The sequence below is a fragment of the Oryx dammah genome, unplaced genomic scaffold (genome assembly GCF_014754425.2).
Source record: "Oryx dammah isolate SB20612 unplaced genomic scaffold, SCBI_Odam_1.1 HiC_scaffold_9, whole genome shotgun sequence".
Lineage (NCBI taxonomy): Eukaryota > Metazoa > Chordata > Mammalia > Artiodactyla > Bovidae > Oryx > Oryx dammah.
Window position 1 is genome coordinate 6,119,826 of NW_024070193.1, and position 20,214 is coordinate 6,140,039.

General features: G+C 50.9%; 1 protein-coding gene across 4 annotated transcripts in view; it reads left to right on the plus strand.

Annotated features, from left to right (window-relative positions):
* Positions 1-20,214, plus strand: part of ATP2B2 (ATPase plasma membrane Ca2+ transporting 2) — a 196,087-nt gene that overhangs the window by 92,532 nt on the left and 83,341 nt on the right. For all 4 annotated transcript variants that reach the window (XM_040246768.1, XM_040246765.1, XM_040246767.1 and 1 more), the window contains exon 3: positions 14,836-15,033. In XM_040246768.1, the coding sequence (XP_040102702.1) occupies positions 14,836-15,033 (198 nt within the window). The remainder of the gene's footprint in view (positions 1-14,835; positions 15,034-20,214) is intronic.

A 20,214-nucleotide genomic window follows, 5' to 3' on the forward strand; every position in this document is an offset into this window, starting at 1 on the left:
AGGAGATACCAGGGCACTGACTGGGTATGGCTCAGCCAGTGAGGAGGTGACAGGGCCACTTTTTGAACCTGGACCTGGGTGAGGATCTCAGTATCACCCAGCCAAGCAGGGGTCAGCCTGGCTGGAAGCCCAGCCCCAGTCTGCTAGCACGGTACTCCATCCCCCAGAGGTCTTGCTGCTTTGTTCTCTTCCTTATGGCTTTGTTGCTGAGCCTCAGGCTGAACAGAACTTAATGATGTGTGATTTGAGGGTTCATCCGGAACATTTTGTTTCTCCATATAATTGCGAGCCAAGGCAGAGATGTGTGTTGCTGGTTGCTAGGCAACCAGGTGTGACCCAGTGAGTGCTGGGGGTGGTGTTTCTTCCCAGACAGAGGTGGCAGGTCCCCTTTCTGCAGCCCCTCCTAAATCCAGACCCTCTCAGCCAAGCAAGTGAACCCCAGGGACTCAATGATGAGGGGGACAGAATGCAAAGAAAGTATAAACAGGAGAGGGTGATGATTCCAAACAAACATTGAATGGGTTCAGGCCTAAAGGAAAACTAAAGTGGAGGACCTATCCCAATGTGCAGGAAGGGCCCTTTATGACTGTAATTATAGCCCTCACTCTTACCGTGTACCAACCCTGTTCTAAGCACATCGGTGTAGTCTTGGTCACTCGGCTGTGTCTGGCTCTGTGCGACCCCGTGGACTGTAGCCCACTGGGCTCCTCTGTCCATGGAGTTCTCCAGGCAAGAATACTGGAGTGCGTTGCCAGTCCCTTCTCCATTCTTGCCATCCTTCCTTCTCTGAGCACGTTGTTGCTGTTGTTCAGTAGCTCAGTCGTGGCCGACTCTTTGTGACCCCGTGGACTGCAGCACGCCAGGCCTCCCTGTCCATCACCAGCTCCCAGAGCTTGCTTAAACTCACGTCCATCCAGCCATCTCATCCTCTGTCGTCCCCTTCTCCTCCTGCCTTCAGTCTTCCTCAGCATCAGGGTCTTTCTAATGAGTCGGCTCTTTGCATCGGTGGCCAAAGTATTGGAGCCTCAGCTTCAACATCAGTCTTTCCAATGAATGTTCAGGATTGATTTCCTTCAGGATTGACTGGTTTGATCTCCTTGCAGTTCAATGGACTCTTAAGAGTCTTCTCCAACACCACAGTTCAAAACCATCAATACTTTGGCCCTCAGCCTTCTTTATGGTCCAATTCTCACATCCATGCATGACCACTGGAAAAACCATAGCTTTGACTAGATGGACCTTTGTTGGCAAAGTAATGTCTCTACTTTTTAATTATGCTGTCTAGGTTTGTTATAGTTTTTCTTCCAAGGAGCAAGCATCTTTTGATTTCATGGCTGCAGTAACCATCTGCAGTGATTTTGGAACACAAGAAAATAAAGTCTCTTTCTGTGTCCATTGTTTCCCCATCTATTTGCCAAGAAGTCATGGGACCAGATGCCATGATCTTAGTTTTTAGAATGTTGAGTTTTAAGCCAGCTTTTTCACTCTCCTCTTTTCACTTTCATTAAGAGGCTCCTTAGTTCCTCTTTGCTTTCTGCCATAAGGGTGGTGTCATCTGCATATCTGAGGTTATTGATATTTCTCCCGGCAATCTTGATTCCAGCTTGTGCTTCATCCAGCCCAGCATTTCACATGATGTACTCTGCATATAACTTAAATAACCAGAGTGGCAATATACAACCTTGACATAAGCACATTAACAAGTATCAATTCATTGTATCTTCACGGCAAGCCTAGGAGGGAGGTACTATCAAAATTCCCACTTTAGAGACAGGAAAACTGAAGCACCTGGGGGTTATGTCCAACCTGTAAGTGGCAGAACCCCTTCATGGATCAGTGCAAATAGAAGACTTGTTGGAAAAGACCCTGATGCTGGGAAAGACTGAAGGCAAGAGGAGAAGAGGGCGGCAGAGGATAAGATGGTTAGATAGCATCACCAACTCCATGGCAAACCCTGGGAGATAGTGAAGGACGGAGGAGCCTGGCATGCTGCATCCATTGGGTCGCAAAGGGTCGGACATGACTTAGCATGACTCAACAACAACAAAAAGTGGCAGAAGCAGGTGGTCTGGCCCCAAGTCCAGCACCAAAACAAATGGGTGGACCTGAGACCTGATTGGGGGTCAGCAAGGAGAAATGGAACAAGGAGAGATTTACTGAAAAACTGGAGTTGAATCAATTCAGTTCTTATCGTGGCCCTACTGTGCACTGGACAGTTTGCCTTATACAGAAATGAGGCGAAGAACTGGAGGAAAGGGAGTGGAGGCAGATAGACCCAAGCCAGCCATCGGACTGTTTACTAGGGCGTGGTGGCTACTGTGAGAGAAGAGAAAGATGCTGGGAGAGGATGGTGTTGAGGCAGACCCCAGAGGAAAGGAGACAGACCCAGACCTGGAAAAGGAGCTAAAGTTGGAAGGAGAGGCATTTCAGGTGGTATTTTATCCCCTGGGATTAGAATGAATTTTTTAGACTTCTGTCTCCACCCGAGACTGCAAGCTCCTCAAAGCAGGAATAAGATGCGTTAAAGGAATTAATAGCCTGGGAGGGGTTGTGAATTTCACATACCTTGGACTGGACTTACTTCTCATAGGAAAGCAGGACTGTATCAGCACCTGCAGAATTTGAAGCGGAGGGGAAGTATGCATTGCCGTGTCCCTTAGGAGACAGTACATATCTGCCATTTTGGATGCAGCAATCGTGAAATGTTTATTTAACAAATATGTGAACAGAGAAGAAAAGGGAATCAAAGAATGAATGGGTTAGTGAGTGAGAGAAAGGGATGGATTTTAACTGTTGAAGAGGGGATATTAGACACTGTTGAGCATTTGGGGCCAGTGCTCTTTCCAGAGTGGGGACATACGGGTCTGAGGGGCGCTTAGGAGAGACCAGAGCATCATTCACGGTGAGTCAGAGGATGACAGTTCAGGAAGGGAGATCCACTAAGGAACCATTGCAGGGACAGCCAGATGAGAGATGTGAAGACCCCAAACTCAGAGGATGATCTCAGGCCTGAAGAAGAAAGGTCAGATCCAGGAAATCCCAGGGCAGCTGGCCAGTATGGTCAGAAGGGGGAATAGATTTCAAGGAAATGAAGAGCTTGGTCTTAGACCTCCCAAGTTGGAGATGCATTAATAAATAAGACATCCAGGTGTGGCTACCTTGTGGGCCTCTTGACATCCTGAGCCAGGGGTTGAAAGAGAAAGAGGACAGGACAGCAAATTCCTGAAACACAAGCCCCCACTTCCAGACCCAAATCTGGGACAGACATCACTAATCAATCCTGATACACAGACTCTTCAAACTCAACTCCAGGTGGCCCTTGCTAATAAGTCACAGTTGACTTGCAAGATGAAATTAATTTGTGGCTCCTGTCTGAGAGGTGGCAAGGATAGCCCTCAGATTTGACTATTCTCTGAAAGCCCAATTAGAAGAGGGAAAGGGGTAATGAGGGAGCAGTGAGGCCTGAAAGTTAAGGTCAGATATAAGCCACCCGAGGTCCAGGTAAGAATCATGACATTTTCCCTCCGTAAGAAAGACTTTGAAGGCTTACAGAGTTTAAACACTTAAATTCTCGAAGAGGTTTTTGTTTTTAAGGAACTTTGTTTTGTTTTTTGTATTTAGTTATTTTTAATTGATTGATGACTGCATTACAATATTGGTTTGATTTCTTCCACACATCAATTATAAATTAGCCATAGGTGTCCCCTTTGTCCCCTCCCCTGTGAACATCCCTCCCACCCCGCTAGGCTGTTACAGTGCTCCAGTTTGAGTTCCCTGTGTCACACAGCAGATTTCCGTTGACGATCTGTTTTGCATATGGTAGTGTGTATGCTTCCACGGTACTCTCTCCATTCCTCTCACCCTCCCCATCCTCTGCCCCGCCCTTGTCCATAAACCTGTTCTCTATGTCTGTATCTCCACTGCTGCCCTGCAAATAGGCTCATCAGTACCATCTTTCTAGATTCCACATACATGCATTTCTATACGGTATTTGTCTTTCTCTGTCTGACCTAGCTGTCTGTATAATAGGCTCTGGCTTCACCTACCTCACCAGAACTGACTCGGGTGCGCTCCTTTTTATGGCCGAGTGGTGTTGCACTGTATACGTGTGCCTAGTTTCTTTATCCGTCCATCTGTCGATGGGCGTCTAGGTTGCCTCCATGTCCTAGCTGCTGTGACTAGAACTGCAGCAAGCGATGGGGCGCCCGTGTCTTCTTCAGTTTGGGCTTCCTCAGAGTATATGCCTAGAAGTGGGATTGCTGGGTCGAATGGTGGTTTTGCAAAGAGTCAGACACGGCTGGGCGACTGAACAGCAGCTTTTTATTATTGTTCCTCGTTTTTTCAAGAACCTGCATGCCGTCTTCCATGGCGGTTATATTATATCGATTTACATTCCCACCAGCAGTGCAGGAGGGTTCCCTTTTCTCCACTCCCTCTCCAGCACTTGTTGTTTGTGGATTTTTTGATGATGACCACTGTAGTTTGATTTGCATTTCTCTAATAATGAGCGATGTTGAGCATCTTTTCATGTGTTTATTAGCTGTCTGTATTAAAGGAACTCTGTTTTTAAGCAAAATCACCCAGCTATTGGGCTTCCCAGGTGGCACTAGTGGTAAAGAACCCCGCCTGCCAATGCAGGGGACTTAAGAGACATGGGTTCGATCCCTGGGTTGGAAAGATCTCCTGAACGGGGGCACGGCAACCCACTCCAGTATTCTTTCCTGGAGAATCCCATGGACAGAGGAGCTTAGCAGGCTATAGTCCATGGGTCACAGAGTTGGACATGATTGAAACAACGTAGCACGCATGCACACACCCGGCTATTATTATTCATTTGTCCCAAGTAGTGAAAATGCATCCATTCTTATGAAGAATAATATTCTGAAGGTACAGTTTGACAGTTTTCCTGAGAAGCCTGACTAGACTCAACTGACATCAGTTTTATTGTTTGGTAAATGTCCTAAGGAACATACTTTTCTCCTACTGTGGACTCTGTAGCCTGCCAGCCTTTCATGCCACGCCTGTTTCATGAGTACCTACTATGTGTTAGGCTCTATTTGAGGTAACAGAACAGTCTTCACCATGGAGCTCCCAGCAAGTTATGGCAAGAGCCAGCCTCAGAGCCAGCTATGGTCTCACCAGTGACCAGCCCTGGGGACCCTTCCTCTTTCACAGCCAGCTTAACAGCTGGAAAAAGAGTGTGTTCTGTCATCTTGCAAGAAAGCATTGTAGTCAGCCTGCCAGCATGCCTGGTCCTGACCTGGCCGGAGCAGGGGCATGGCTGGTCAGCAGAGCAACCGCCCTCTCTCCCCCAGACGAGGGTAGACTCATCCCCCAACAGGACGGGCACGGTGGGGCTGGCCGAGGACCTGGCCGCCCTCAAGCACCACAGGAATGAGGTTCCCAAAAGCAGAGACAAGTGACTTCTCCCGGGCTCAGGGTTAGCACAACTGCAGAAAGGCTTGCTAAAGGAAGCACATGCTCCCGAAACAACACACTCCTAAATAAGAACACACTTCAGAGAGATCATGGCGCATGTCTAGAGAGAAACTTCACTGGGTTTTGCCAGGAGTCAGTAAATGGTGTGACGATCACCACAGCTGCTCTAGGTGGAGTCACTGTGTTTTCACAGCTGTCCCCTTGCTCTCAGTATTAGCTTGAGCCTTGGTCAGCCCAGCATGGGCTTTCCTAGTAGCTCAGACGGTAAAGAATCTGCCTGCAATGAGGGAGACCCAGGTTCAATTCCTGGGTCAGGAAGGTCCCCTGGAGAAGGGAATGGCAACCCACTCCAGTATTCTTGCCTGGAGAATCCCATGGACAGAGGAGCCTGACGGGCCACGATCCATGGGATCGCAAAGTCAGACACAACTGAGCAACTAACACTTGGTCAGTCCAGCATCTTTATCCAGCTCGAGGCTGCACCCGGCACCACACCAGTCCCCTGAGCAAAGGGACAGGAAGTACCCGGCCCCTGAAACAACAGGGATGCTGACCCTTCTTCTGTTGCACGGGCAATGACTGAGGTGGCCTTTGTCAAGTTACTGGAGAGATACACAGAACACGTAAAGTGCAAAAGAATGCCCGACGGTGTGTGGGGAGGCAGCAACATCAATGATAGGTTCCTGGTGCAAATGCTTAGCCTGTCCTGAAAGAGCCTGTGTCACAGAGCAGCAGGGGCGTGGGGTCTTGGCGTCTCGAGACTGGGGTTCTAGTCCTGCTCACGCCTCTGATGGCTGCATGCCCTCAGTCGGGTCTCTTCAGCTCCCTCCTGCATGCGGTGTCACAAGGCCATCGGCTTCTGCAGCTGAAGTTCTTTCACCCGTACACGTGGGTGTGTGTGTATGTGTGTGTGTGTTCGGTCGTGTCTGACTGTAGGCCAGAACTGTAGCCTGCCAGGCTCCTCTGTCCATGGAATTTTCCAGGCAAGAATACTGGAGTGGGTTGCCATTTCCTACCGCAGGGGATCTTTCCGACCCAGGGACCAGACCCATGTCTCTGGTGCCTCCTGCATTGGCAGGCAGGTTCTTTACCACTGTGCCACCAGTGCCTACTCTATGCCAAGCACTGTGGGCCAGGCATTGCCTTAGATAGCCCTCTCCTCAGATCTCTGGCGGCCTGCAGGATCTCCCTATTTTATAGCCCAAGAGGCCCAGAGAAGGTGAGTGACTTGTCCAGGATCACACAGCTGCGGAAAGTGGAACAGCTGGAGTTATTAGTCACTGGAGGCCGTGACCACACAACCCAGTGCCCAGAGGGTCAAAATGAATAAGTGCTTGTCTCACCCACTGCCAGAAGAGCTTGAGTCCACGTGTGGCAACAGCATTGTGCTGTTAGACGTCCAAGTGGGTGTAGAAGAGCCCAGGAGGGTGGGAGTGCCGTTCCTGCTCACTAGTGTGTGACTGGTGCTTGCTGAGATGCCGGTGCGTGCGGGTGCACGGCTACCGTTCAGCAAGTGAAGGAACCGACAAGCAAGTGAAGGAAGGAGTCAGGCCACACCCGCTAGTTCAGGACGGGACTCGGGCCAGCTTCCCTGGGACCCTTCCTCTTTCACAGCCAGCTTAACAGCTGGAAAAAGAGTGTGTTCTGTCATCTTGCAAGAAAGCATTGTAGTCAGCCTGCCAGCATGCCTGGTCCTGACCTGGCCGGAGCAGGGGCATGGCTGGTCAGCAGAGCAACCTGCCCCGCTCTGCTGCTTCCTAGCTGTGTGTAAGACAGGATGATAATAGTGTCCCCTTCAAGGAGCCACGCTGGGGATTAAGTGAGTCTGTACACATGAACGCCGTTAGCCTAGAACCTGGCATAGAGTAAGCACCAAGTGTTGCCTGCGAGGGTGGCGAGGACCAGTGGGTTTTTTAGCCCGAGGGTTTCGTGTCTGTGTTGTTATTTAGCGTTAGAGCTGCTGCTCTGTGCTGTTTGCTCTCTGCTAGTAGTCTAGCCGGGGACCCACCCTCCCCCTTCCTCTCCCTCCTCCCCCATCTCCCTCCTCCCGCCTCTGTCTTTCCTCCTCCACAGGCACATGGTGAGTGGTTCCTGCCTGCCAGCCATAACCAAGGACACAAAATGAAATGACGCAGATCTTGCCTTTCAGGAGCTCAAAATTAAGTAATCCCAGGAGTCAGTTGAAATACCACTTAATAACTTCCATAAGGGGGGGTGGGGGTGGGGGGAGGTGAGCTGCATGGAAGGGCCATTAGATAAGAGTAAGGCCAGCCAGGGGCAGCTTCCTGAGGAAGGTGCTGTGACCTGTCCCAGGAGGGTGAGACCGGAAAGGCAGCCAGGCATGCAGACGGCCAGGCTGAGGAAGCGCAGGCATGCTGGAGGCAGCAGGATGAGATGAGAGCCTTGCCATCAAAGTGGCCCTCTCGGTGGGCTGCCCTGTAGCTGTCCTTCCCCCTCACACAGGGCAGGCTCGCCCCCTCCGACAGTGGGCAGCACCTCCACTGGGTGCGGGCCACAGGCTCACCCAGCAGGTTTAGAAGGCCCCTCATGGAAGCTTAATGGCTTTATGAATGAATGATACAATTACAGGAGAAATGGATCTCAGAATTTCTGAGTAACAAGGGCTCTTAGAGGGCTAGTCCAAGCTCCTCGGTCAAGAGGAAGGAGAGGCCCAGCAGGGTCACAGGGCTAGTGAGTGATTAGAGGAAGATCAAGAGGGGACGCCAGGCCCCAGCCTCACACACTCACTCTTCACGACCTATTTTTGTGTGTGTATTCATCGCTCAGTCGGGTCCGACTCTTTACGACCCCGTGAACTGTAGCCTACCTGGCTCCTCTGTCCATGGGGATTCTCCAGGCAAGGATACTGGAGTGGGTTGCCATGCCCTCCTCCAGGGGATCTTCCCAACCCAGGGACCAAACCCAAGTCTCCCACTTCACAGGTGGATTCTTTGCCATCTGAGCCACCAGGGGAAGTTTTTAGTTTGGGTTCCCCAAAAGCAGAGTGTGAGCCAAGGGTGGGGTGCAGGTGGTCTGTTTGGAAGTCATCTCGGGAGTGAGAGAGCAAGAGAAGAAAGCAGGGAAGAGAGGAACGCCATTGGGGGTGCACTGGCGACTGCGCTGCAGGGCCCAGGGCTACGGCCCACTTGACCTTGGCAGGGAGCATGTGGGAAGCACCTGAGAATTGTCCCTCCAAGGGTACAGGGCCGGAGCGTCTATCCGGACTCCCAGCTCCCGCTGGGTGTGGTTGGGGTAATTCTCGGCACTTCTGGGCCCCCTGCTTAGTGGCACCCGATGAACCCCCAGCTGCAGGAAGAGCCTTGAAGCTGAAGACAGATTTGGAGGACACGTGAAGGGTGTGGCCAGCGTGCTCCGGAGCTGCCCGCCACGGCTGCAGTGTGGAGTCATGGAGGACCGCGGGGCTGGGGCACAAAAACTCTTGCCGCAGTTCCTCATGAGATAATCGTAGTGCCAGCAATGGCTTTCATTCATCGAGGTGTTTCCCTGCACCAAGGGCAATGCTGCGTCCATTATGTTCATCACCTGAGGACATAGGGACCAGTTATCCCCTTGGAGGATTCCCAGGGGACTCAGTGGCAAAGAATCTGCCTGCAGTGCAGGAGACGCAGGTTCGATCCCTGGATCAGAAAGATTCCCTGGAGGAGGGAATGGCAACTTACTCCAGTATTCTTGCCTGGAGAATACTGTGGACAGGGGAGCCCAGTGGGCTACAGTCCATAGGGTTGCCAAGGTCAGACACAACTGAAGTGACTTAGCACTCGATTACCCTGTTAATGGGGCTTCCCTGATAGCTGAGTTGGTAAAGAATCCACCTGCAATGCAGGAGACCCCAGTTCAATTCCTGGGTCAGGAAGGTCCGCTGGAGAGGGGATAGGCTACCCACTCCAGTATTCTTGGGCTTCCCTTGTGGCTCAGCTGGTAAAGAACCTGCCTGCAGTGTGGGAGACCTGGGTTCGATCCCTGGGTTGGGAAGATCCCCTGGAGAAGGGAAAGGCTACCCACTCCAGTATTCTGGCCTAGAGAATTCCTTTGATTGTGTAGTTCATGGGGTTGCACAGTCAGACATGACTTAGCAACTTTCACTTTCACACTATTAATGATTAAAATAATAAAAATGAAAGGGATGTTCAGTGAGCTATGAGAACATTCAAAAACGAGTTCAATCTGAAGGGGCCAGAGAGACAGGTTCAGCCAAGTTCAATGTGAGTGAGAGGGAAGAGCAGTCCAAGCAGCAGGAACAGCATGTGCAAAGGCCCTGAAGCAGGAGAGCGTTTGTACTGAAGCTGCACTAGAGAGGCTGGTGGCGCTGGAGCGTACTGGCAGGGTGGAGGAATAAGACTCACGGAGAAAGCAGGGGTCACACTGTCCAGGGCCTTCCAGATCTTGGCAAGGAGAGTAGATGTCTCTCTGTGCAACAGAAGCCCCTGGAGCATCTCCAACAAGGGCCTGACATTCACACAGTGCACTTCATGCTTTTAAAACATCCCTCTGACCACTAGGTGGAGAACGGGTTGAAGGCGGCTAACTGAAGTCCTCCTGGACTGAAGTGCAGGCAGTGAAGGGGAGTGGTCGGGTCTCAGTTAAGTATTCCTTTGAGTGGAGGGACACACAGGGCGTAAGTGATGAAACCAAGTTTCTAACCCGGGAATTTTTGTCTCCAAGTTCATATCTGAAAGGAGGGCCATTTCCTCTCCAGGGGGTCTTCCTGGCCCAGGGATCAAACCGTGTCTCCTGCTTTGCAGGCAGATTCTTTACCACTAGCACTGCCTGGGAAGCCCCTTATGTCAAAAGGTTACATGGAAATAAGTGTGCATTTTCATAGAGTACATACTGATTTCCCCCTTTAAACTAAACTTTGAATCAGTCAAATAAAACATGAATACATTCTCCTGGGTTAAAATAAGAATATGTTAGTCCAAGTTAGAGTGCCGACCACTGCAACCAATCAGATTGCCCTTTTCCTCCCCAGAGGTTCCACCATCATGGGTTTGGAGCAGATCCTTACAGAACCTTTGCTACATATTTACATATATATGTACCTATAGGAAATATAAACTATGGCTTTATTGAGTTTTCTGTTTCGCATAAATGGAATCAAACCGTACGCATTGCTCTGCAACTTGCCTTTTTCACTCAGTTTGTGCTATATTCATACATATAAATGGATCGCATTTTCTAATTGTTGCATAATATTTAATGGGCTGGATGCACCACTGTGGATTTAGCCCACTCACTTTCCAAACATGGAAATGCATTTTTCTATAAATGTTATAGCTTTTGAAGGGCTTGTGGTTGTTTTTTTTTTTTTCCTTTCAAAATGTAAGACTTATTTATGCTAATGGAGGTACCCACGCTGCAGTGACAACACAAACATTTAACAACTCCGAGCCTGGTGACTGAATTTTCCCATTTTCTTCAGGTGCCTGGGATCCCTGGGAGTTAGCTCTTGTCTGTTGCCAAGCCTGTGTTTATAGCTCAAGGCTGTCTCCAGAACAGGGGAAATGGTGGAGTTAGTGACTTTTAGCTGCTGGGCCCTGAAATAGGCACCCTGGCATGATACAGAAATAGTACAGCCGTGGAGTCTCAAAGACCTGGGGTCCAATCCCGGCTGTAGCTGTGTGACCTTAAGCAAGTCACTTGAGCTCTCTGAGCCTCAGTTTTCCCACCCACAAAATGGAATTTGTAATCCTCGTCTTGTAGACCGGCCAGAGGTGAATGCAAGCTCCATGTGTTAAGTGATGACCCCCGGAGAGCACAGATGTGCGCACTTAGCCCTCTGTCTGCAGCTCCACCGTCCTGGAGGGAATGGGGTGATGGTGTGGGGAGGGGACAGACGAGTTCGTCCTGCATCTCTAAAGGGGTCACTCAAGGTCACAGACAATGAAAAGACGTGAATACTCTGTCACTGCTCTCAATGCCGCGCGAGGTCACGTTTGAGCTCAGAGCTTGTGCCAGGTGCTTCTCATATAGTTGTGTGCCTTTCATTTGCACCCCAGCAGGCAGAAACCGCGAGTCTCCCCTCTGCCCCAATATGCAGATGAAGAGACTGAGGTTCTGAGAGGGAGTGTCACTTGCCCAAGTGGCAGGTTGAGGCTAGAATTTGGTCCCTCTGCTTCTGGAAGCTTCCCTGAGGCTGCGGGCAGCCGCTCAGCAGAGCGCCCCGTCCTGGACCAACAGGGATGTTGCACCTCTCTTGATGACATCGTGGATGTCTGTGTTCAACCATCAAGACCCCTTCACAGAAGGAGAGAAAAGTGGCTTTTCTGGCCTCCTTTTTTCCAAAAGGATGAGATAAAGGCTGCTCAGAGGTCACCAAAGGACAGTTTGTATCAAATCTCTTAAACAATGCTGATGGAGAGAGAATGTGAAATGTCCATAATTTAGTGTGTACATTAAGGCTCAGTTTTTTTTTAAGCTAATGAGCAAGATGAGAACCTTTTGGTGAAAAGGGCCTGGGCCAGGAGTCAGGAGTCCAACCCCAGCTTTGCAGCTGAATCACTGTATCTGAGCCAAGATACTTCCCCATCCCTGGGCCTCACTTTTCCACCTGTCAAATGGGAGAGTGAGACTGGCTGACCAGGGGACTTGTCCTGCTCCAGCAATGGGGGAACCTGGGCCAGGGGACGGGGAGGGTGGGGTGCTTCTGGGATAGGGTTACCAGATTTAACAAAGAAAAGTATAGGATATCCAGTGAAATTTGAGTTCCAGATAAAAAATAATTTTTATTAGCTTGTCCCCAATATTATAGGAGACATAATGTAAAAGTTATTTGCTATTTATTTGAAATTCAGATTTAACTGGTCATCCTATATTTTGTCTGGCAACCCTATTCAGCACCTTCACCTCCACCGGATCCCTCAATTATTTGATGCAGATAATTGATATCTTCACAGCTACTAGATGAACTCCTGACCACCCACCTTCCCACCATATCCTCACCACCCAATCCAAACCTTCCCACCAACACCCACTTTCCTGTTCACATAGAAATTCTAGAGCCGTGAGCTGAGAGGTTTCATGGGTCTAGGAATTCCTACAGCAGAGATAGGGGTGAAGATGTAGCTGAACTTGGGGACTTAAATCAGTGGAGAGATGTATGTCCATGTGTATCACAGAGGCTGGAGGGACACGGTGTCTGTGGGTGCTCACAAGCGGCTGATCTCATCGTGAGCCACGCCTACATGTGCGCCCACAAACTAGCGGCACTGCGTCCGTGTGTAACCAAGAACCTGGCCAGGGCAAAGGCCCAGAGCCTGGGGGAAAAGCCAGTGTGTGTCCAGCACAGCTGGACAGAGATGCACTTTGGGGGCAAAGCTTCCTCATGTAGCCAATGACACCAGCAGCCGTTACAACAAATCATTCCTGTTCAGCGAAAGAACCCACATTCTACACTCATTCTACACTCTTCTTGTACATAGTTAAATAGAATACAAATTCTGCCTCTAGCAGAAGCCTTGAGCCACATGCTGGGGCATTTTTAAATTTTTTTACCATGAGGGCACACTTTCCTCATCTATACTGTTCACAGAGAGCTTTCACGCCCCTTCCTTTGTGGAGTACAGCTTACCACAGCCTCGGGCTTATCTTGCTCCCATTTTATTGATGAGAACACTGAGTTTCCAGGGGGTGAAACAACCAGCCCAAGTTCATCCGCAAACCTGACTCCTCACCCAGTGCTCTCTCCTCTGCCTTTTGTACAAAGAGAAACTCGGGTTCGAAAATCTATGGTTCCACACAGTGTCTGCTATCAACTGCTGGGCATTTGGGTCTCTGAATTTTCAAGGCCTTCCTGGCTTTGTCCAGTGGATATTTGACACAGTATTTTAATTTTTAATATACTAAATGGTGAGATGCCCTTTAATCTACATTGAATCTCCAACACCATTCATCTCTCACGCCAGCCTGGTAGTTTTGCTCCCAAAATAGGCACTGTTAATTTTCAGCCTGAGGGTGAGGAGACTTCAAATTTCTGCTCCTGGGAAGGGCCTGACCGGTGGCCTGGACCAGGTGGACTTTCCTACCTGTGGGTCTCCCTAACAACTGTCTTTGGATGTAACGTGCCGCAGCCGCCAGTCCCGCAGCTTCAGCCGAGTCCGTCCTTCACGCCGTCTGTGAGGAAACTGCGGTCCAGGGAGAAGCGTGTTGCCTGCACTCACACTGCCCTTCCGCTGTGCCTGTCCTCTCCTTGACCAGCCTCCTCTCCGTCTCACTGAAAACCCATCTCTCCAGTCTTACTCCTCCAGGAGGTCGTGATTAATGACCCCATTGTCTTAACTGCACAATAATGACCCAATATCCTCACCTGGGGGCTTCCCCGGGGGCTCGGTGGTGAAGAACCCACCTGCAGTGCAGGAGAGGCAGTTTCGATCCCTGGGTCGGGAAGATCCCCTAGAGAAGGAAATGGCAACCCACTCCAGTATTCATGCCTGGAGAATCCCATGGACAGAGGAGCCTGGCAGGCTACAGTCCATGGGGTCGCAAAAGAGTTGGACATGCCTGACAGACTAAACGCTTTTCACTGTGAACACATATAAGCCACTCCAGCACGGGAGCCTGGGGGCAACACTTCCATGTGCTTAGAACAGGGCCAGCCTGGGTCCTCAGGTCCCAAGAGTGCGGCACGGCCACAGCTGGGTCTCATGAAGGCCTCCGTCTCCCCATCTGTGAAAGGAGCATAACCCAGCTCAAGCGCCCTTCCTCCCCCTGCACAGGCAGGACAGTGGATTTCCAGCGCTTCCTGTACTGATAGGCAAGGCCAGTGGGGTGGGGGGAGTCCTCCTTGGGAACAGGACACCCTCGGGCTCTTCTGCAGGTCTCAGCCAGTCTGGCTCTTGGAGGCAGTAGGTGGGCGTCTTACCATGAACATCAGAAGAGGCTCAGCACCCAGAACCCCATTTCGGAGGCATGTCCATCTCCTGCACCCCTGAACCACAGACTAGGATCCCAGGACCACCAAGCTCCTATATTCCTGAGCAAGGGGCTCTTCCCTTCGAGGGACTCCCCCAGCACCCACACAGGGCAGGCGTGCAGAGAAACACGGGTTGAATGAATAACTGGGTGAATGAAAGACTATTGGAGTCTAGGCCCTGTGATGTGATAGCTTGTCTAAGATGGTAGATATTGGACCCTGGGGCCCCTGCAACTGGAACAGCAGAATGCCCCAGTCCTCCAACTCCAGCACGCTAGTAATGCCATTCAGGAGATCTTCTGGGTGGAAGCTACCACCGGGTGCAGGCTCCTGGTGGGTTCCTGGGGGTTTCCTGCCTTGTTTTTGCCTCTCTCCCTCTGCCACGTGGCTGCCCCCCTCGGAGTGATTCCTGGGCATGTGTGTCTCCCCAGGACCCCCAGGCCAACCTCTCCGCACTCTGTCTGTAGGTTTGCCGGGCACTGCTCCAGACCTGGAGAAGAGAAAGCAGATTTTTGGGCAAAACTTTATACCTCCAAAGAAGCCAAAAACCTTCCTGCAGCTCGTGTGGGAGGCCCTGCAGGACGTGACGCTGATCATTCTGGAAATCGCCGCCATCATCTCCCTGGGGCTCTCCTTCTACCACCCGCCCGGCGAGAACAATGAAGGTAAGACGGCACCTGGGACCTCCCGCTCCTGGCCTGCAGCACGCATGCCTGGCCGCATCTGGGGGCTCAAGGCCACACGTTCCCTCCAGGCTGGGAAACTGAGGCCCAAGGGGCAGTGGGTGGCTGAGTTGGGCCCGGGGCTGAGAGCGCCTGGCCCCCCTTCTCCCATGTGGGAAACGCAGAGGTCGGATCAACCGCGGTCACGTTAGAGTGAACGTTTGTCGAGCACTTAGTGTGCCGAGCTCCAGGCCGAGATACCGTCCTCCTAACAACCCCATGATGTAGGGGCCATGATTATGCCCATTTTAAAGATGTGCCTTGAGCACAGGGAAGTACGTTAACTTGCTCCAGGTCACCCAGCTAAGAAAGAGCCCCCAGATTTTGCGGTGGGGCTTGTTAAAGACACCACTGCCCAGACCACGCTCTTGTTCTTGTTCAATCGTTCAGTCGTGTCCTATTCCTTGCCAGCCCATGGACTGCAGCACGCCAGGCTTCCCTGTCCTTCACCATCCCCCAGAGCTTGCTCAAACTCATGTCCATTGAGTCAGTGATGCCATTCAACCATCTCATCCTCTGTCGTCCCCGTCTCCTCCTGCCTTCAATCTTTCCCAGCATCAGGGTCTTTTCCAATGAGTCAGCTCTTCACATCAGGTGGTTAAAGTATTGGAGCTTCAGCTTCAGTCCTTCCAGTGAATATTCAGGGTTGATTTCCTTTAGGATTGTCTGGTTTCATCTCTTTACTGTCCAAGGGACTCTCAAGAGTCTTCCCCAGCAACACAGTTCTGAAAGCATCCATTCTTTGGTGCTCAGCCTTTCTTTATGGCCACTCTCTGGTTATGCTGAATGGAGTCCAAGGGAGAGTGACCCCAGACTTCTATCCAGCTGCTTTCTGCGGGCTCCTCACTCTCACAGCTGAGGACAGACCCTCCGAATCGCCCACCCATGCGCTGCATCCATAGGCGATCGGACACCGTGTCAGCCTCGGGCCCCCTGCCCTCTGGGTGCTCTAGCTTCTGAGTGATCCTGTTTCAGCTCTGACACTGGGCTCCTAGAGGCCCCCAACTGTGAGAAAACCCGTGATGATGTCAGAGCCCTGTGCTCCTGATATTCTAGAACAGGGATCGCAAACTTGAGACCACGGCCACATCCTTAAGCAAGTCACTTTCCTTCTGTGAACCTCAGTTTCCCCATGTGCTAGACAGGGTAACAGACCTCACCTGGACGGATTATAACAAGGAGGTGGTGGAGGGGCGCGTGGACGGCCTGGCACACAGAGGGTGCCCAGAGGTGCTGGGCCTGCTGCCGCGGTCGGGGGGCCACCCTGGGCTTCCTTCCCTGCAAGTGTGAGGTGGGGATCTCACACTTGGTGCCTTGCGGGAGGAGGCCTCTCAGTCGCCATCCTGTGCTTGGTTCAGGGCCAGCACACCCTGGTGGGGCTGATGCTGAGCACGCTTTGCCACGTGACGAGGCTCGGGCTTGAGAGGACATCCTGAAATATGCCCTGGGTTCTGAATGGGGCCATTGCTTGGTGGGTGGAGGAAGTACTGCCCCACTCACCCGGGGAGGGTTCTGGAGTAAACCCACTTTCTCAGTCAGGACTCGGGAGTCCTAGTGGAAAACCTCATAAATAGGTGAGGAGGTTGGGATTAATATATACACACTAATAGACATTAAAATAGATAACCAACAAGGGCCTGTTGTACAGCACAGGGAACGCCACTCAATATTTTGTAATAACATATAAGGAACCAGAACCTGAAAAAGAATAGATGTGTACGTGAACCACGATGCTATACACCTGAAACTAACATGACATTGTCAATCAACTAAACTTCTATTTTAAGAAAAGAAAACCTCAGCCTCCATTCTTCCTTTCATTCCAAATACTGAGCACCTGCCAAGGGCTAGACGTCTCCAACTCCATGCAGCTTCCCTTCATCACGGCGAAGGTTTTTAAGCCTGAATCCCTCTACACATCTATACGTAAATAGAAAGATAAGCAGACTGATAAATATATACACATAAACCGTGGGCGATGTAGGACTACATAGGATACATTGTTTTGCTGTTAGATTTTTATAATCTGATTTGGGATTAGTGGAAAAGTATAAATACTTTGTTATTAATTGTTATTAGGCATCTTAATGTGCTTTATAAATAGATCATCCTTCTAGGTTCACTGCTTCAGGCAAGCAAATAAAAAGTGAAAACCAAATATAAGAAACAATCTTTATGGGCCTCATTTGCCCAAATGAGGAGGTGGTCCCTGAGGTTCCTTGTACAGCTGCTACCCCACTCCCTCCCATGCCAAAATTTCCTGAGAAACTGGATAACCAAGTCTATCTGGTCAGCTACTTCAAATTTTTTTTTTTTTACCTAATATTACTAGTTGCAACCATGAAATTAAAAGACACTTACTCCTTGGAAGGAAAGTTATGACCAACCTAGACAGCATATTCAAAAGCAGAGAGATTACTTTGCCAACAAAGGTCCGTCTAGTCAAGGCTATGGTTTTTCCAGTGGTCATGTATGGATGTGAGAGTTGGACTGTGAAGAAAGCTGAGCGCCGAAGAACTGATGCTTTTGAACTGTGGTGTTGGAGAAGACTCTTGAGAGTCCCTTGGACTGCAAGGAGATCCAACCAGTCCATCCTAAAGGAGATCAGTCCTGGGTGTTCTTTGGAGGGAATGATGCTAAAGCTGAAACTCCAATACTTTGGCCACCTCATGCGAAGAGTTAACTCATTGGAAAAGACTCTGATGCTGGGAAGGATTGGGGGCAGCAGGAGAAGGGGACGACAGAGGATGAGATGGCTGGATGGCATCACCGACTCGATGGACATGAGTTTGAGTGAACTCCGGGAGTTGGTGATGGACAGGGAGGCCTGGCGTGCTGCAATTCATGGGGTCGCAGAGAGTCGGACATGACTGAGTGACTGAACTGAACTGAATATTACTAGTTGATTCCTTTTTTCTGCATCACCTCTTTCCAAAGAGGATTTAAAGCAAATAAGTTTGCTCCCTTGACTGAGATATAAATTTGACTTTGAACTGCCTGGCAACCGAAGCAGAAAGTGAATTGGGATGATTTGCATAGCTCAAGTTGCCAGTTAGGAGGAAAGATAGTTCTTTGAGAGGCTCGCAGAGCCCCTGACAGTGAACTCTGGGATGAAGTCACCCACAGGACCTGACATTCGAGCGTGCTGTGTTGCTTCAGTCATGCCCGACACTTTGGGGCCGCATGGACTGTGGCCCACCAGGCTCCTCTGTCCATGGGATTCTCCAGGCAAGAGTCCTGGAGTGGGGTGCCATGTCCTCCTCCAGGGGATCTCCCCCATCCAGGGGATCGAACCAGCGTCTCCTACGTCTCCTGAATGGGCAGGTGGATTCTTTACCACGCGCCACCTGGGAAGCCCAGGCCATTATGAGAGCTGCATAATGGGCACATTCTTTGCAGAACTTTTGTAGGAAATAGAGAAGAAGACGGTGCACTGCTTCTTGCATAAGCCTCGAACAAAGCTAAGGGTGCAACACAGAAGCATAATACGGAGGGTAATTCTTACTATTTTTAGAGCCACCTCTAGTTGGAAGCTTTTAGGGTAAAAGTTCATCTGATACTCACTTGACCCTCACAACAGCCCTGTGGGCAGGTACTCTTATTACCCAGGAAAGCAGGGCCCCGAGATGCTAAATGACTTGCAAGGGCAGACTCCTGGAACCGGCAGAACCGTGACTCAGACCAAGGCATTCTGGCCTCCGAGCCCGCGCGCCTGTCCATCGGCTGCCTTTCCTCAGAAAGGGACCAGGTTGAGTCAGTGCCACCCGGATAAGTACAGCTGAACACACTCTTTTCCTGCAGAACGGAGTTCTTGCACTTTGTGACTTACTCCTCCCTGACACCCACGCCCCAGCCTTCGCTCTGAACCTTCCATGGTGCCTGGACCACCCCCCACCATGGCAGACGTAGGCTGCATCAGTTACATATAAAATGATGCTGCGTACTAAGTTGCTCAGTGTCCAACTCTGTGCAACCCTACGAACTGTAGCCACCCCGCCCCCCCCCCGCCCCCCCCCCCGCCGCTGCTCAAGGCTCCTCCAGGCAAGAATACTGGAGTGGGTTGCCATGCCCTTCTCCAGGGGATCTTCCCAACCCAGGAATCAAACCCGCATCTCTTATGTCTCCTGCATTAGCAGGCAGGTTGCTGACCACTAGTGCCCCCTGGGAAGCTTAAAACAGTGCTGGTGACGGACTAACAGTAGGCTGCCTTGCAGTACCCAGGGCCCCTCCCTGTCTGCTTTCTTGGCTCAGAGACGTCTAGACGCTTGTTGGAGGTCACAAAGCACTTCCATGGCAGGACTAGGATAGGCATAACCCCTGCTCCCAGCTCCCTGCCCGTGACAGCTCCCTTAGTGCCAGAGAGCCAGCAGAGTGACCAGCACACAATAGCTGCTTAGAAAATGTTTGTGACTTGCCCAGTTTTCAGAGTCCTTATTTGATGCCAGGCCCTGGTAACCACCTTGGAAGTAGTTTCTCCAGTTTACTGATGAACAGTTAGAGGGAAGGCCAAGTGGGTTCCCCAAAGTCACACAGACAGTGAGCAGACACACCTTAGAAAACCCTGGGTCCGAGGAGGGCAGTTGCAGTTTCCCCAGATCCTGTGGTCACAATCTCCAGATCCTGTCCCTGCCCCAGTCCAAAGGAGCCCAGAGGTGACCTCAGCAGGGCCCAGCCACACCCCTCTTTCTTCCCCTTCCTCTTCTCTTTCCCCTGATTGCCCCAGAGCAGCAGGAGGTGTTCTCAGGGTCTGGTGGCTCCGAGTGGTGAAAGAAACCCACACTCTACTTTCTTGCCCTTGTAGGTACCATGTAGGTCACACAAGTGGCTCAGGGTATCAGTATCCTCACCGTGTATTGGAGGCTCAGATCCAGTAAGACCCTCCTGTGTGCCGAGCGGTGCCTGGAGCTTTTACCTTCCTCCCCTGGAGCCTAGCCTCAGTGACTCCTGCTTTGCAGACGAGCACACCGCAGCTCAGGGAGGGCAGGGACTTACCGAGTACCAGAGAGGGGCAGCAGCAAGGTCAGACCCAGCTTGTTGGAGAGCAGGTCCTGCGCCAGCCTAGAGGCCTGCCTCACAGTTGCTATGGGGAAAGGATGTCAGCAAAACTGCCTTTTAGACCCTAAA